Here is a 19,081-nt window from a genome sequence, read left to right on the forward strand (position 1 = left end):
AAAGGTATTTTACACAAAAAAACAGGGTTCAAAAATAACATCCATAGTTTTGTCAAAATTAAAAGGCTATGTACTTGAGCAAAACACAAAGCAATATGTTTATTCAAATTCATATAAGTTCAGCTGATATCAATGCTTTAACCACTTGTTATAAGAAACCTCATAACCTGGCCCAAATTTCTTGGAACTTCGTAAACTTAACAGGCATAAGTAGCTTATTTCAATTAGTTGAAATACATCATAAAATTGTATTTTGATAAATGAAAAATGGTTAATTGTGATTATCATGAATATAATATCTATTTTAATTCTAAAACCTCTTAAATTAGTAAATATAACGCAAATTATAGACAAACAAAAGTAGTGAGCTTAGCTTTATCCTGTTACAAGGGACTTATGATATTTCAAGAAACTGAGGCCAAGAAAGAAAACCAAATGAAAGAAAGTTGCCCACCTGCAGCAGATTACCAACACAGATGTGTCCATCCCCCATGTAGCCTTTAGGACAGGTACACCTGCAATACACAAACGAAATGTATCAGATACCAACACAGATGTATTCATGCCCCATTTAGCCTTCGAGACTGGTACACCTGTAATAGACACATAATGCAGATAACCAACACAGGTGTATCCATCCCCCATGTAGCCTTCAGGACTGGTACACCTGTAATAGACACATGCAGCAGAATACCAAAACAGATGTACACATGCCCCCATTTGGCCTTCAGGATTGGCACACCTGTAATAGACACATGCAGCAGAATACGAGCACAGATATTGTGATGGAAATAGCAGGAACACTTATTACACCCTTCAACTTCATGAACAAAAAACTTTAAAAAATACTTAACTCTTAGACGGTGGTTAGTTATGTTATGGCAAATCATACAGCAAGTCCCAAGTAATAACCATAAATTCTTGAACATGTAAATACTGATTATATAAACCATTTGCATTCAAATTTAAAGAAATAACTGAAACTGATATCGATCAGTGTTATTAACAATGGCACCTAGCGATTCCTGTAACTTACTCGACAGTTAATGGTGCCACAGTTTCACAATTGGCCTTTGGGTGGCAGGCGGAGGTATTCACCATGCAGATGTCTATCAGGCTACATCCTGTATCCAGCTGGTGCTCATGGTAACCCGGCTTACAGTCACACACCCGCTGAAATGTGACATTATGTATTATTAAGTGGGAACTCTACCTTTTTTCTTTGTATGAAATAATGGCATAAACCATGATAATGCATAAAATAACAAGATCCCTGCAAGTTCATATGATTACCGAGGTGTATAACTAAACAATTTGTAGCCAGACTAATTGGACATCCTATATATACCTGACCATTGTAATAAAAAATATAAGTTTTATTAGAATATAATGAATAGTCCAAACTATGGCAAACATTTTAAACTTTCATACCAGGCCAACCACGATAATGACAATGACTATACAAAGGCTAAGATAATGCTCAAACCATACCTCTCCGGGTGCAGTGTTTCTGCATATAGTAGTGTTGTCATGGCAATCCCCATTGTTGACTTGGCAAGGGTCGTCAGGGTCACACTGGAACCCATCGCCATGGTAACCTGTCCAACAAGTGCACATCTTCCACAAGTTGTCAGCGGTGGGTGCAGTTGTCATGGTGCAGTTGGCATAGCTATGACAATGGGGAGGTACAGTGCAGATATCAATCTCTGAAACATGAAATCATGGGTTTTGCATCACAATGTTTCATAAAAATAGATTTGAGAAGAGGGAAAGAAAATGAGTTTAAAGTGAAAGTCAAAGACAACTAGCCAATTTCAGACAAGACAAACAAACATAAAACATGACAAAACTATTTTTTATAAAATGGTCATGGCCAAACTGTGTTATTAACAAGACCAAATACATGGAATAAAACCTACCGGGTCAACAGTTATCAAAACATTTATTTAGAGGCTGAAAACAAATAAAACAATCTTTTTTAAATTACATGCTGCAAGTTAATACTGTGAAATCATTAATGTTCATGGGGCATTAATGTTCGTGGGTTTCGAGGGTTGGGTGATCCACCGATTCAAGATCCCACGAAATATTGACCCTTTATTCCCTTTTTCAATTGCCATGTTATGTACATACTCTAGTCTAATTATTCATTACAGAGGCAGCAGTATACATCGTAAAGATCCGTCTAACTGTATATCTTACTATCATTGTTTTGTTATTATAATTATTATATCAGCCTTTAACAAATAATAAACCAAATCATTTTAATGTGTTTTTTATGAACCAAATGACAGAAGCACGTGCCTTAACATGAAAATCTCCAGGTTTACAAGATGTGAGTGATGAGCGTCGGTTCTCGATTTTATTTCTTTAACGAAATAATTAAATGATTACATTAGAGGTTACTGAGCACCCAATGTGACAATGTACAAAACAAAGCGTTCAATATACTTATTAAACAAAACATGTGAATAAATATTGAAATGAGATGATATTCAAAAGTAATTGAATTTGTAAACATCAGCTATCTTTAGGGATTGTTTACTCAAATATACGAACCTTCTCGATGTTTTCACAGTTTGCAAAATTATTAATTGGCATTCAATGGCTTCGTCAATCTGTATTAAGGATCAGGGTACATCTTCTTTTATGACCTTAATTTCCAATTAAATCACTAATTGACATGGATATATGCACTAATTGGCATGTCGTACCACTTTAGCGAGTGTCAAAAACCGAGTGACGTAGACAACGGAAATCACGGGGCAGCGGGTAGAATGCAGTCGATCTAGGACGATCGCAATTTCGATTATATTCTTTTTCAAAAATGTATAACCACGAATTTAAGTACCCACGAAATTGGAATTTTTCGGCAGACCACGAACTTTCATGCCAACGAATATAAATGATTTCACATTAATACAAATGACATTTTGCAGACTGTTTTATTTTTGAGGTAACATACTTTCACAATCTGCTGTTATGTTTTCTGCAGCGGCTGTGCTATTTTCCTTGTCCATGTAGGGCCACTCACAGAGGCAGTGGGACTTCCCATCGATCATATAACATCTCGTGTTGTCTGGGCATGTCACATTGCTGCATGATGATTGGTCACCATCTGGGTCGGGTCAAATATAAATTGTAGTTAATAGCTAGTTGCTGGTTTTATTTTTAATATCAACACATGTATGAAGATAAAGTTCTTGAAGTATTTTAATAAACTGATTGATAAATAAATGATGACATCAAAATGTAGTAGCCAGAAAGATTAGATTCAAAATATATTTTCTAAACATTGGCTTGATACAATTTTGTTTATGTAACTTGTAAAACTGTATTAAAATAGAGCTAGTTAAAATGAAAACCTTGATGTCATTTGGACACAGGAATGAATACACATTAAGTTGTAGAAGTAAGAAGTGAAATGTTAAATCAATGGCATACCAACATGCTAACCAATATTCCTATGAAGTTTCATGGGTATGGGAGCATTAGTTTTGGTGCTATATGACACAAGATCTTTCAGACAATTTGTTATAAAGCCAAGGGTCATAACTCTTGTGAGACCAAGAAATGTGAAAAAAAATGGAAGGAGCACCACAGCCCAAGCTAACCAACATTAGATGCAACAGGACGCTTTGTGACTGGACAAAAGCAACTCCTTTAATAAAGTATCCAATTAATCTATCAAGTGGTTTAATAAAACAGAAAAAGCCAGTTTACCTCCAGTGCAGTTGTTATATTTGGAGTCGCACAACTCACACGCACCACCGGACCAGCCAGGCTGTCAATAATACAAAAACAGTAATGAGTTAAAATTGTTACATAAACCTTACAGTGAATTCTAATTTTGAGAATGAGTTGGCCTTTCGAGGTAAACCATAAAGACAAACATTAAATACACTCTGACTGATCTCTGATTGCTGGAAAAGACTCAAGTGTTGAGCCTGATCAATAAAATTTATCTTTTATAAATGTAAGGTGTGAGCACACACTGCACAAGACTTCCTAATATAAATATTTTTAATCTTTTTTCACCTTAAAAATCTAGCTTACCTGGCATGTACATTTGCCCGTGCCATTGAGGCGGTCATCACACTGACCATGTCCACTGCACGGTGACTCCACTCCTCCTGGACATGCTAGAATAAAAAGAAAACACTGATCTTTACTTTCCAGTGGAAAGCACTTCCCATGCAGCATGAAACATTAACATTGTAACCATTGCACATTATTAGGTCATGGTACATTTAGAGCCTTAAATTTTTAGCATCATCAGGGGTAGGTTTTCAGCCTTAAGAAGATAAAAATAACCAAAATTTACCAAAATCATACTAAAGCAAAGAAAAAAATAGTCAGCATCAAAAAATATCAAGTTCAATTTTCTAGATGTATGTAATGCTTTCTTAAAGTCATTTTCATTGGTGAAATCTACTGTCAAGGGCATTTGTTTTAAAGAGAATATGATTTTCATATTCAATAGCACTTAACTGGTTCTCTGCCAGGTATATAGGTTTTGAATTGGAACCTGATGCTTAATATGAGATCAATATGGTATGGCATAAGATTAAATCACTTAATGTGTTTTAGTATGCAATTTTCAAGTTGTACACATTTTCACACAGAACCAGTCCTTAATTAAGCAGGAATAAATGATTTCTCTATTCAAGCATGTTGACAAGCAATTGATTCAATCAGAAGTAACTGTTTTTCACATAAAATGGTATTTTGAACTTATCTAACTTTAGGTGCACATGTACTGTTTGTTATTTTCTAACAAAATCCTCCTTCTTTTATAATATTGAACAATTTTGAATGATCAGTATTAGTAAGATACCATGCGTTGTACATAACGATGACGATTTTATGTAAGTTTTAGACAATTTCCTTGCAACTTTATCATCTGGTGCTTAGTCCCTTTAATGCCGTCAAATGAATCTAAAATCTACTTAAAACATATCAGTAAAGATCTAAAACTTACATAATATACATATATGAAAGGTAAAAATGATAACAGAAAATATTACAGCTACGAAGTCTTTTTTGGCCATCATAGATTGCAAAGAAGGCAAGTTTACATCTGAAATATAGAGAAATGCTAAAACTTTTATAACATTATTTATTTTACATTTTCGTTATCAGAAAGCAATACATTTACCTTTCAAATGATACCAAATTAGTGGTCACCAGGTATCAAAATTTAACATTTAGGTAAATGGAGCTATCAGGGAGGCGGACAAAATTCCTCCCGCACATTTTTGTATAGGGGGACATCAATTCTTCAAGGCGGACATAATCCCTCCCATCATTTTTACACGGCGGAAATGATCTCCCTCATAACCATATTATCCAGTAACCTGCTATATTCATATTTTATACTTACGATATGTACAAGATTCAAGAATCTTTATCTTTATTTAAAGTCGGGTATGTGTTAACAAGAAACATTAGCTCAATGAGCTATTTTCCGAATTCTGTTGCATTATTTGTCTCAAATATCTAAATATTAAAATTTTCTCTGTTAATCATTTATTACTTTGGTATTGAGATATAATGTTAATATTAAGTTAATTTTTTTTTTAAAATTTAGGTGTTATAACTTTGTAACACTGCAAGCAATGGACAGTTGATAAGCACTTAAAGTGTTACCTTTAATGCATATTATGCATAATGTGTATATGCGCATGCGCGAGGAATGGTGGCAAAAAATTTGAAGAGTGAAAATTTGGATATTTATAAGTGTAAATGCGTGATTTTATGTTTTGGATTAAAATGAATGGAAATGTAGTGGTGTAAACGATGTTTAAATGCCAAACCGTAAAGCAAAGAGGAACAGGGCGAAATCATCGCCAAATGAAAATCACCTCCAGACGCCTAGTAAGAGGCGGGAAAAGGATAATAGTAGCGGTCAGTGTTTTGACTTTGGTACAATGAACAATCAAATGTATGGAAGCAACCCCCAGTTCTCACCGGGTCCTTTTACCCAAGCAATGAACATGAATAGTGGACAATACACATGTTGGGCCCCAGGGGCTCAGGGGGGCACGCCTATGACCCCAATAACACCTGTTCAGACTTCTCCAGGTGCACAGGTAAACAACGACATGTTTACACGGATTATGAATCGGTTTGATAGTATGGATAAGAAACTGGTGCAGCTTGACTATATTCAATCATCGATTAACAATCTTACGGTAAAAGTTCAGTCAATGGAGTCACGGATCAGCGAAATAGAGTCAAAGGTCAAAGACATAGAACAGAGTCGCCAGTTTGATAATTCCTCAATCGAGAAGATTGATCGACAACAAAAAGAACTTGATTTTCTCATACAGAAAATGAAGTCGGTCGAGAGCCAGCAGACTATGGAAAAACAAGAATTCAAGGATGAAATCCAAGATCTACGATGCCGCAGTATGAGGGACAATTTAATGTTTTATAACATTTCGGAGGACGCTGAGGAAAATTGCGAACGTAAAGTTCTGTCATTTATTGACGAAATACTCAAGATCCCTAACGCTGCGGAAATTGGGCTGCACTGTGCACACAGGGTGGGTGCTCGCAAGGACGGAAAGGTTCGCCCACTAGTCGCAAAATTCGTGCTGTATCCCGATCGCGAGCGTGTTAGGCAGGCCGCCAAACAATTAAAGGGAACGAACTTTGGGATCTCCGAACAGTATCCCCGGGAGGTAATGGAGAAACGCAGGAAGCTCATCCCGATCATGATTGATGCCCGGAAACAAGGTAAAGATGAGTTCATTTGAGTGGACAAGCTCTTCATAGACAAAAAACTATATAAGGAGAGTGACTAGGGAGACAGTGAGAGTGTTCTCAAATTCTTGTCATGGAACATTGAAGGTCTTAGTGCTGAAAAACGATCATCACCAGAGTTTGTTGATTTTATTTCTAAGTATGATGTTATATGCTTAAGCGAAACATGGACAAATTATAGATCAAATATTGAATTAAAAAATTATAGTAAACCAATTCATTCATTTAGGAGATTTCAAAACCACAGGGCAAAACGTCCGAGTGGTGGTATCATCATTTATATAAAAAATAATATAAGAAAGGGGGTATCTGTTGTCAGAAATACTATTGATTGCATAGTATGGCTAAAGTTCGATAAGTTGTTTTTTAATCTCAAGTCAAATATTTACATTTGTGCTACTTATATAAGCCCGGAAGCAAGCCCGGTACATGCCATTTATGATATTGATTTATTTATGCAGTTAGAGCAGGATATTACATATTTCAGTCAATTTGGTAAACTTTTTATTACAGGTGATACAAATAGTAGAGTAGGTCATAAAAGGGATTACATTGAGTTTGATTGTAGCCTTGACAGCGATGACGTAGATGAGATAGATTTTCCCACGCCTCGGCAATCACGTGATTTTACCTCCAATCGTTTTGGGGATTGTATGCTTGATTTGTGTAAGGCTACAAATATACGTATTGTGAATGGTCGTCTGTTCAATGACCCCGGCAAGTTCACGTGCATGACACATAACGGTCAGAGCTTAGTGGATTATTTACTTACATCATTGGATAATTTTGATTCATTGTCGAGTTTTGAGGTTGGCGATTTTAATGTATTCTCAAATCATGCACCCGTGAAGTTCGCAGTGAAAATTAATACTTTATACATACAAAGTCGGAATAAAGAGAAATACCTATTATAAATGGGATCCAAATTTCCAGACTGTTTTTGTTGATGATTTGTCAACTGATATACATTGCCTCGAGTGGGATTTAAACGTAGAAATCAATGGGACCTGCAATATTGATACAGACGTCTATTTTTACAAATTATATTTGCAGTAAGGGTGATAAATATTTTTCTAAGAGGCCAAAGAGACCCGCCCGTACTTATTTCATTGATGGTGATAAGAATAAAAAAGATTGGTATGATGAGAGTTGCAAACAAAAGTTATTAGTATATAAAGAATACTTGACAAATTTTAATAAGGCATCAGGTATTGAAGGGAGAGAGAGAGTTTTACAGGCCAAAAAAGATTATAAATACCAGTGTTGGCCGACATAATGGTATTGCAAGACATGATAGAAAATGTACCTATTGCAACCTTAATGATATAGAAGACGAGTACCATTTCGTTTTAAGATGTCCACTATATGCTGATATTCGTAGAAGGTATTTGCCAAATTACTATTCAAGACATCCTAGTTTGGAAAAATTTATTACTTTACTGCAAACAGATGATAAACCTCCTCTGGTTAAACTAGCTATTTATTGTTTAAAAGCTTTCAAAGAAAGAAATGATTATGTTTGAATACATATATGCTTTTTCTAGAAATATTTATATCCTTGTACTGGATGTTATCCCATGTGTTTTGTAGATGTCTTAAGATTAGTTGTATTTGTACTGTTATCTTTGCGCTGATAACTATTTAGTGATCAAACCACTGTATTCTTTTAAAGTACCCTTGCCTAACATTTGCCTAAACGTTCCTCTATGGAGAGTAGGGAGTGAACACTCTCACAGGTATCTATAGGAGAGATGAAAGCTGTTGTTGTTGTTTTTTTGTTGTTGTTTTTCTCTATCACTATATATATAGAAATTGAATAATGATTCATGCATTTATTCATCTATGTATTATTTATTTGTATGTGTATGTTGTGTAATGTGACGATGAGCTTAAGTCAAAATAATTTTTCTGTTCTGTTCTGTTTAATTTGACAACAATTTAAAACTGTGAAAACTAACTGTTAATAATAACTTTGTATGTTAGATAATAGATACATGTAATGACTGTTTATGTTCGCCGGGGGGGGGGGGGGTCCCACACTCTACATTTGTAGCTACGACTGTCTGGCACATCCTTAAATTCATTTTATATAACCTGTAATTAATACGTTTAGATTACAGGTCATGTTACTAACCAATGATGCTTAAACATATTTACATCTTAAACAGATTGAGAGATCCGTTTGCTTTGCCGGAGACAAAATAACGCCATAAGATAAGCATTCTTCCATTGATAACCAACCACCATTTAGATGAGTGTGACAGCCACGCGGGAAAATCCTACAGAGCTACATGCACAAGGTATTTAACCACGCATACGATTAGATTTTTTACTTTAAATTCTGATTAGAAATTAACGGAAAACATGTACTTGACTAGTTAAACTAACCTTGAATTTAAAAGAAACTTTTAAACGAATTAAAAGGTCCTTTTGTTTTATTTGTTTTAAAAATTTAAATTCGTAACATGGTTCTCTCATGTAAAGCTGGCCGTAAACTTGAAATTAATCACCATATCACCCAAATCATGTCAATCGGTGAAGGTACAGACCAAGTTAAGGAATTCCTATGTTCCATCTGTAGTTTAAAAGTGAACTATGACTTCTTCGGAACAAAGCCTCCGTTTGCAAAATCTATTTTGTAAGTGTTTTAAAATATTTTATTTTCAGATTTTTTTTCTTTTCATGTGTAACGGGTTCTACCAACTCACTATGATGGAAGTCTATAAGGCCAAATAAAAAATAGGTGCGTTTCAGGTAACGCTGCCAAAAAAAATAGGATAGGTAGGTCGGAATATTTTTTTATTTTTTTTTATATATTGATTTCAGTAACTGTTGACTCAGAAAGTAACAAAAATAAAAGTCATCAATTTTCAGGTGTATCAATAGTTTTTAAACATGTTTCATGCTTCAAAGGAAACATTCTTTATTTGTCTTGTTAAATACTTTGACAATGATGGTTGGATTTCAACTAAGTTATGGTACACCACTCTGCTATTATTTAAGACTTTTTAGGAACGGTTTTACTTTTCTTTATGCACCCTTTTGCTTTCATTCACCCTCTGTAGAATACTAACCTTCCTGTAACATAATTACATGAAAAGTGGGACAGCAAATTTACCATATTAGCCATCAGCCAAGGAAACTTCAATGCTGTCAAGAGGACCTGGGGGTTCAGGTTTGAAGAACAAGTAACATGCAGGTTTTATTGCCAAAATTGCACACTTAAGTCTGACATATCAATCCGCAAGTCAGTATCTGACACATTTGTATCTGACAAGAAGATATACCGGTAGTTCAAGAATTGAAATATACCTGCCACACAAGCACAAACTACCCATAATTCACCTTAGAGTTTGGACAATCTAAAAATCCGGACATCCATTATTATTTTCAAAAATAATTTGTTTTAGGTACCTAATTTTCGGACACCCAAAGGACATCGATTGTAACTTTTACAGTTACTAAGTCTCAAAGACAAAAATTATTGATCTTTATCGTTACAATGCCTGGCTAGATTACCTAACTGTATACATCACTGTGATATGTTAGTTAGTTACTACCCATCCTAAACGATTTATTGCCTGTTGAAAAGGATGTGTGATATATTTAATGGAGGATTAAAGAAACAACAAGGGCAATCAAGAGATTAAGAAAACACAGACATGACATGTTTGTAAAACGATCCGCCAATAAACTTTGAAACTTGTACCACACTTTTAATATAGACTTTATGAAGCAATAATCGTACAGTAATACTCATTGTGACATCAATAGAATAATAAAAGTCAACACATTCAATGCTACAGGTAACTATTAAATGTGATGAATTAAAGTTAGAAATGCAATACTTAAGTTACAGTCGAAAACACCACTCAGAAACATAAATCCTGCATAGCAATATCCATTCTCTCCATGAGATCCTCGTGGGTCTACTGTGAGTTATGTGACGTCACACAATGTGACTGTTTGATCTGAAGCTGATAAAAGGTGTTTATTCATTTCAATGCATGTATAAAATGGTGTTGAATGGGATTTTAATTAACTTGATGAAGGAGTTACACTTATAGGCGTAATAACCATTGATAACTACAGATACATTAATAAGTGGTAAAATGCAGACATGAAGAAAAAAGGCAGGTTTACCATACATGTAGATAAAATGTAAAAATGGTTATTTTCTATGAATTCGGAGAGCGAAAAATTAATTATTTTAAGGTGTCGGAACTCTAAGGTGAAGTACGGTAAATACATTCAGAAATTCAACTCTAATATTGTCAATTTTACGTACATGCATTTCGTAACAAATGCTTTTCGTACCCAAATCACATTTTTTTCAGGGAAAAATAGGTTAGGGTCGGCGGGAAAAAATAGGGTCGGTCGGGTAACCTGAAACAGACCTATTTTTTTATTTGGCCTAATGTAGACTGTTGTGTACATTTAACAACATTTTCCCGTGCTAAAGAAGTTCAGTACTTTTATTTGGATTATAATAAGTATGATTTACAATGTATACTTCTTTCAATTTCATTTAAAGTTTAAGTTATACTTTGTCATATGATTTTATATTCAGAGTTGACTGTCTGCTGTCAATTTATAACTGTATATGCAAATCTTGTTAGTTTCATTTTGTTCGTAAATGATTCATGGGGAAATATGCTTATTTTGAAATTAAATATGAAATAGATTTCTTTAAGTAGCTTGTTTGGAATAAATTAAATCATTAAAATGTTCTATAATTACCAACCTATAGGCTTGTTTTAAAGTTGTTTAGCTTTGTCTTTTGGTTGATTTTATAACCAAATTAAACTGTGCTAATCGTATTAATATTCATATTTTATAAACCATACTTGGATTTGTTTTCTTTCTACTTAAAGACCGACTGAACTAGCTTCAGCAAGTTTTCTGTCCTCTGACGGTACCTACGCCATTTTTACATTCTTGGACTCTGTCAAGGTAGTGAGTGGTTTCCCTGTGGGCCACTCACATTCTTCATATAGGTTTTTCAATTTAAAACTTGATTATTGTAACTGAGATGTGAAAGTTCTTTGATTTTTGATAGTTAAAAATAAATTACTTGGAGTTTAGCGTTTTATATATTTGACACTCGACAGAATTGTTTTAACCTTAAAACATAAAGTTGCATTATGGCTTGCCTGAGCAGCTAGGTGTAGCTTGGACATTTGTTAGTTTCATAGTCGTTTTTGTTTTACTGTGTTATTTCCATTTGAATATAATTAATGAACTTAAATTCTTGAATAGATTGTATAAAAAGAATGAAAACATCTCAGTTGTTTTTCACGCCCAACCTCCCTTCCTTTGCCCTGTGTCGAACCTGAGGGTTCTTGTAACCGCCCGTGCGGCTTACTACCACTCGTTGAGGTTCGGTTACACAGGATTTTGGGGAAAACTTTATTATTGTAATAAAAATATGAATTTGATAGTTTCACTTGGAGTGGAGTTGTTTCTTCATTCACATTTAGTTTCACTCGCATACTGTGATTTCACTTTGTCGTTGCTGCCTGATGTGAAATTTGTCAAAAAAAAAAATTATTCCTTTTTTTCGCCCACCGGGGGATATGGCATGTATGAGTTATGTCAATAATAATATGATGTTAATTAAATTAAGATCGTGTATGTTTTGATAAAATATTGACTCAAAACATAATTTACTAGTTTATGAGAAAAAAAGTAGGCTCATAATAGATTTCTTGAATCTAAATGCTCAAATATTTATAGTTGTGCACAATCATCGGAAACAAAAACGATCGTTTAAAAACAATCAAGAAGTAACATATATGCTTTTAAAAAATGGGGGGGGGGGAGCGGGGGGGAACGCTGTGACCTACAACTTTATCTGGAGCTTTGTAATATTGGGACCTCAGATCATCATTTTGTGCTGTTTGTGTTTCAGATTAATGGAAGACAGTTACGTAATGAAGGACCCATTTACATCAGAGATTGGAATCATCAGTCTTGGTTCCCACTGCAGTTTGTGCACTAAATCTGTCTGTGCCTCACAGGTATACAGTAAATGTAATATGAATCATACAGCAGTTAATTCATGTGACAAAAAATAAATTTATATTTTATAACTAGTATAGATATGTTTAAATGCAATCTTTGGCTTTGAAAAAGAATGCTTCAATCCCTGGAGTTTATAAGGGGCTTTGCCCGAACAAAGGCACTACCTTGAACCCTTCGAGGGTCTAACTTCACAGACCCCCTGAACCCCACGTAAAGTTGACTGAAAAAGTTGTTGTTATGATTTATAAAGCAACAAGATTTATATGTACTGTTAAAAGGTGACCTATGCTCTGCCAACAGAGATATTTCGACATTTGAGTAATGTAGACAATGTGGTTTTTTTGTAAGTGGTTGGGAAAATATGAACACTATATTAAGGGCAATGCCTTTTCGTTCAACGTTTAATCTCTGTACATTGCATTTCAGTTAAAAGGAAAAGCTAGTTTATATAAAATGCTTTTACAAGTTGAACATGCAACAAAAAAACAGGCCCAATGCAATTAATGATGATAATATGAAAATCTAGTTCAAGGCAAAATCCTTGGTTTGCTGAGCTTATTCCCTGGTAAGCCTCTTGAAATATGAGTGTATGCAATATTTATGCGTTTTTAGACACTTTTAAAATCCCCTGCCTGGACTCCATCTAAATCCCCTGGTTTTCTTAAAAAAACACCTGTCTCCAGAAATATGGCATGTATGATTTTGGGATCCCCACCCTTATATTGGCTTTTATAGAACTTATTTTCATTGCGCATACATCTTAGTAGGTCTCTGAATGGCTGATGGAAAGTATTCCTTAAGATACCTTCTATGGATGAACCCAATGACAAAGTGTATGTTAGGATATGATTTTGATACAACTGAAATGGTTTGTTTTACAATACATATACATTTTGAAAAAAATAAACACCCTGTTAACTTAACCAGCTTTTTTACAAATGGCCCCACACTATTATTTGATATTTATACACATTAAAATAATGTTCATTTCATGAAAGTCAAACAATGGGCCCCTTTATTTCAGGACTGTAGTATCTTCTACACCAAGCGGTTCTGTATGTCCTGTGTGAATGCAAACCTAGAGGAGTTTCCTTTTGAAATACAGCAGGTATATTGGTATTTAGTTTTAAAAAGTAATAAAAAATCCCCAACATTTTTAGACCCAAAACAACAGAAACCTATTTTAGAGAACCAGTTAAAATTTATCTCATACCATCACAGTTTGGCCCCCAGAAGTGTTCACAGCACTGGTCAATAGTGTGGGTCCTGTTACATGTATGGCTGCATCCATCACGCGGCTCCGTTGGCCCAGGGCCCAGGTGTTGATCATACTTGCAGCCAGTGTTTCCCTCCATCTTTGTTAGTTTAATACTTTCTGGTTCACAGTCGATGAACACGTTGATGTGACATGATGTGCAGTTGGTCTCATAAATTTCAAACAATTGCTTTGGACATTGTCCGAGAGGGTCAGAGACTGCTATTGATGTGAATTTTAGCAAAATAGCAAGTAAAGTCCATTTTATGAAATGAAAAACAGAAGTCATACCACATGTTTTGGACTCAATATCCATTATGTTCAAACTACAGTAAAACTTCCTCAAGAAAAGAAACTTGTAAATAATGCACTGTGATGTATGATACAAACACTAATTTTAGAAAAAAGCCACTGAAAGTTTGTACCCTTGTTTTTCAATCCCCTAATGTCTGGTTATTAGGCAGTTCCTGGTACAAGCATTTAACAAGGCCACTTGTAGAAAACAAATATGGGACTACTAGTCTCTGTAGGCAATTAAAAGCAGTTGACATCATTTTCACTTAAAAAGCCTGCTGGACCCACTTCAGCTATTTCCTCTCTCCAAAATTGAGATTCATATTACTCAAGACTCTAGACATATCAACAGGCTTTGCTCACTTAGGTTCATTGATGTTATACAAATGTTATTTATTCCTATTTAAATTTTCAATATTCCACTGCAGTTGTTTTAGGGCTTATTTTTACCTAATTAAAAAGTCAAATTAATGTTCTGTATACATTTACTTTTAAATTGGCATACAGGATAAATTTTGGAAAAAATGACATTTCATAAGAAAAGCAAATTACTAATTTGCCTCTAACCCCACTTCAAAACAGCTCCTTAAATGACTCTCATTTTTCATAGGATCTGACATTGATAATTTGTATTTTCTGTGTATTAAAATGAACAAACAGCTTGAAACAAAGGTATGTCTTTATTAGAAGACAGTGGGATTGATTGGTCTAGTGGTTTAGTGTCGGCCTCTCACTCTAGAGGTTTTTGTTTTTATACCCATCATTGGTACCTTTTCATGGCCTCTCAAAATAGAGACCAGTGTTGGTTTCTGCCCAATAAACATTTTCAATCTTTGACACTCTTTTGGTACTTTTGTTTGATGAAGACACTTCATTTGACTTTCAGGAAATCAAAAACAGAAAACTGAAGGGGAAGTAATAGCAGCGGAAACATTTCTGGCTGTTTTAGAACCACTAATGGGCCAAAACCTTATACCTGAAAGACAGCTCTTTCAACATGGATAAACATACCAACAAGGAGCGTTCCTCTACACTGATGTATTTAACAACTAGATGGGTCAATACTGCTGTATATACCAACACCAACAAGACGGGTCAATACTGATGTATATAACAACACCAACAAGACGGGTCAATACTGATGTATATACCAACACGGCGGGTCAATACTGATGTATATACCAATAAGATGGGTCAATACTGATGTATATACCAACACGACGGGTCAATACTGATGTATATACCAATAAGATGGGTCAATACTAATGTATATACCAACAAGACTGGTCAATACTGATGTGTATACCAACAAGACTGGTAAATACTGATGTATATAACAACAAGACGGGTCAACACTAATGTATATACCAATAAGATGGGTCAATACTGATGTATATACCAATAAGATGGGTCAACATTAATGTATATACCAAAAAGATGGGTCAATACTGATGTATATAACAACAAGACGGGTCAATACTGATGTATATAACAACAAGACGGGTCAATACTGATGTATATAACTACAAGACGGGTCAATACTGATGTATATAACAACAAGACGGGTCAATACTGATGTATATAACAACAAGACGGGTCAACACTGATGTATATACCAATAAGATGGGTCAACACTAATGTATATACCAATAAGATGGGTCAATACTGATGTATATACCAATAAGATGGGTCAATACGTGGGTCAGTACTGATGTATATACCAATAAGACGGGTCAACACTGATGTATATAACAACAAGACGGGTCAACACTGATGTATATACCAATAAGACGGGTCAATACTGATGTATATACCAATAAGATGGGTCAATACTGATGTATATACCAACAAGACAGGTCAGTACTGATGTATATAACAATAAGATGGGTCAGTACTGATGTATATACCAATAAGACAGGTCAACACTAATGTATATAACAATAAGACGGGTCAATACTGATGTATATACCAATAAGATGGGTCAATACTGATGTATATACCAATAAGAGGGGTCAATACTGATGTATATAACAACAAGACGGGTCAACACTAATGTATATACCAATAAGATGGGTCAATACTGATGTATATACCAATAAGATGGGTCAATACTGATGTATATACCAATAAGATGGGTCAATACTGATGTATATACCAACAAGACAGGTCAATACTGATGTATATACCAATAAGATGGGTCAATACTGATGTATATACCAACAAGACAGGTCAATACTGATGTATATACCAATAAGATGGGTCAATACTGATGTATATACCAATAAGATGGGTCAATACTGATGTATATACCAATAAGATGGGTCAATACTGATGTATATACCAATAAGATGGGTCAATACTGATGTATATAACAACAAGACGGGTCAACACTGATGTATATACCAATAAGATGGGTCAACACTAATGTATATAACAACAAGACGGGTCAATACTGATGTATATAACAACAAGACGGGTCAATACTGATGTATATACCAATAAGAGGGGTCAATACTGATGTATATACCAACAAGACAGGTCAATACTGATGTATATACCAATAAGATGGGTCAATACTGATGTATATACCAATAAGATGGGTCAATACTGATGTATATACCAATAAGATGGGTCAATACTGATGTATATACCAACAAGACAGGTCAATATTGATGTATATACCAATAAGATGGGTCAATACTGATGTATATACCAATAAGATGGGTCAACACTAATGTATATACCAATAAGATGGGTCAATACCGATGTATATAACAACAAGACGGGTCAATACTGATGTATATACCAATAAGATGGGTCAATACTGATGTATATACCAATAAGATGGGTCAATACTGATGTATATACCAACAAGACAGGTCAATACTGATGTATATACCAATAAGACAGGTCAATACTGATGTATATACCAACAAGACGGGTCAATACTGATGTATATACCAATAAGATGGGTCAATACTGATGTATATACCAACAAGACAGGTCAATACTGATGTATATACCAATAAGATGGGTCAATACTGATGTATATACCAATAAGACGGGTCAATACTGATGTATATACCAACAAGACAGGTCAATACTGATGTATATACCAATAAGATGGGTCAATACTGATGTATATACCAACAAGACAGGTCAATACTGATGTATATACCAATAAGATGGGTCAATACTGATGTATATACCAACAAGACAGGTCAATACTGATGTATATACCAATAAGATGGGTCAATACTGATGTATATACCAACAAGACAGGTCAATACTGATGTATATACCAATAAGATGGGTCAATACTGATGTATATACCAACAAGACGGGTCAATACTGATGTATATAACAACAAGACGGGTCAACACTAATGTATATACCAATAAGATGGGTCAATACTGATGTATATACCAATAAGATGGGTCAACACTAATGTATATACCAATAAGATGGGTCAATACTGATGTATATAACAACAAGATGGGTCAATACTGATGTATATACCAATAAGATGGGTCAATACTGATGTATATACCAATAAGACGGGTCAATACTGATGTATATACCAACAAGACAGGTCAGTACTGATGTATATAACAATAAGATGGGTCAGTACTGATGTATATACCAATAAGATAAGTCAACACTAATGTATATAACAATAAGATGGGTCAATACTGATGTATATACCAATAAGATGGGTCAATACTGATGTATATAACAACAAGACGGGTCAACACTGATGTATATACCAATAAGATGGGTCAATACTGATGTATATACCAATACGATGGGTCAATACTGATGTATACACCAACAAGACGGGTCAATACTGATGTATATACCAACAAGACGGGTCAATACTGATGTATATACCAATAAGACAGGTAAATACTGATGTATATACCAACAAGACGGGTCAATACTGATGTATGTACCAATAAGATGGGGCAATACTGATGTATATACCAATAAGATGGGTCAATACTGATGTATATACCAACAAGACAGGTCAAAACTGATGTATATACCAACAAGACAAGTCAATACTGATGTATATACCAACAAGACGGGTCAATACTGATGTATATACGAACAAGACAGGGCAATACTGATGTATATGCCAACAAGATGGATCAAAACTGATGTATATACCAACAAGATGGATCAAAACTGATGTATACACCAACAAGACGGGTCAAAACTGATGTATATACGAACAAGACGGGTCAAAACTGATGTATATACCAACAAGACAGGTCAATACTGATGTATATACCAACAAGACAGGTCAATACTGATGTATATACCAACAAGACGGGTCAAAACTGATGTATATACAAACAAGATGGGTCAATACTAATGCAGTATTTCTCCCAGGGCATTATCAGGTGTTGGTATCGACACCCCTTCACACTCAGAGCTGTATTTTGGACATGCCTTAATTAGTATGACATGCCTAATCCAGGTGCGCAACATTTCATTAAACTTATGCAATTAACTGTGTTACTGATGGGGAAGGCTGTGAAGTTTGTGCTTTAGTGATAGGGTTTTATCCAATTGATGAGCTGTGCTCCATTCAGTTGGAGTTTAAATGGATTAAATAAAGCCAACTGTACCATTAAATATCTGCTAACTGGGAAAACAATATGTTTGAAATTGTTGTTTTAATTTAAATCAAATAAAGTAAATTTATTGACTGATCTTTTTATACAGTTTAATTAT

General features: G+C 34.6%; 2 protein-coding genes across 4 annotated transcripts in view; one reads left to right on the forward strand and one right to left on the reverse strand.

Annotated features, from left to right (window-relative positions):
• Positions 1–14,547, reverse strand: part of LOC128218075 (stabilin-2-like) — a 145,837-nt gene extending 131,290 nt beyond the window's left edge. The window contains exons 1-7 of one of the 3 annotated variants that reach the window (XR_008258310.1): positions 14,006–14,547; positions 4,057–4,142; positions 3,724–3,784; positions 2,966–3,118; positions 1,492–1,706; positions 1,037–1,173; positions 455–515 (exon numbers count right to left, since the gene is read on the reverse strand). Coding sequence is in view for 2 of the 3 variants with exons in the window: in XM_052925606.1 (XP_052781566.1) it covers positions 455–515; positions 1,037–1,173; positions 1,492–1,706; positions 2,966–3,118; positions 3,724–3,784; positions 4,057–4,142; positions 14,006–14,363 (1,071 nt within the window). In the remaining variant the exon portion in view is untranslated. Of the gene's footprint in view, positions 1–454; positions 516–1,036; positions 1,174–1,491; positions 1,707–2,965; positions 3,119–3,723; positions 3,785–4,056; positions 4,143–8,925; positions 9,025–14,005 lie in introns of those variants that run through there. The other 2 variants (XM_052925606.1, XM_052925607.1) reach the window with 2 other exon arrangements.
• On the forward strand, positions 9,265–16,755 carry LOC128218078 (cysteine-rich DPF motif domain-containing protein 1-like). Its single transcript, XM_052925613.1, has 4 exons — positions 9,265–9,406; positions 12,680–12,788; positions 13,817–13,900; positions 15,228–16,755. Exons 1-4 carry the CDS (start codon positions 9,294–9,296, stop codon positions 15,258–15,260), a joined length of 339 nt encoding a protein of 112 aa, XP_052781573.1. The 5' UTR covers positions 9,265–9,293; the 3' UTR covers positions 15,261–16,755.
• The last annotated feature ends 2,326 nt before the right edge of the window (positions 16,756–19,081 follow it).

The sequence above is a fragment of the Mya arenaria genome, chromosome 14 (assembly GCF_026914265.1).
Source record: "Mya arenaria isolate MELC-2E11 chromosome 14, ASM2691426v1".
NCBI lineage: Eukaryota > Metazoa > Mollusca > Bivalvia > Myida > Myidae > Mya > Mya arenaria.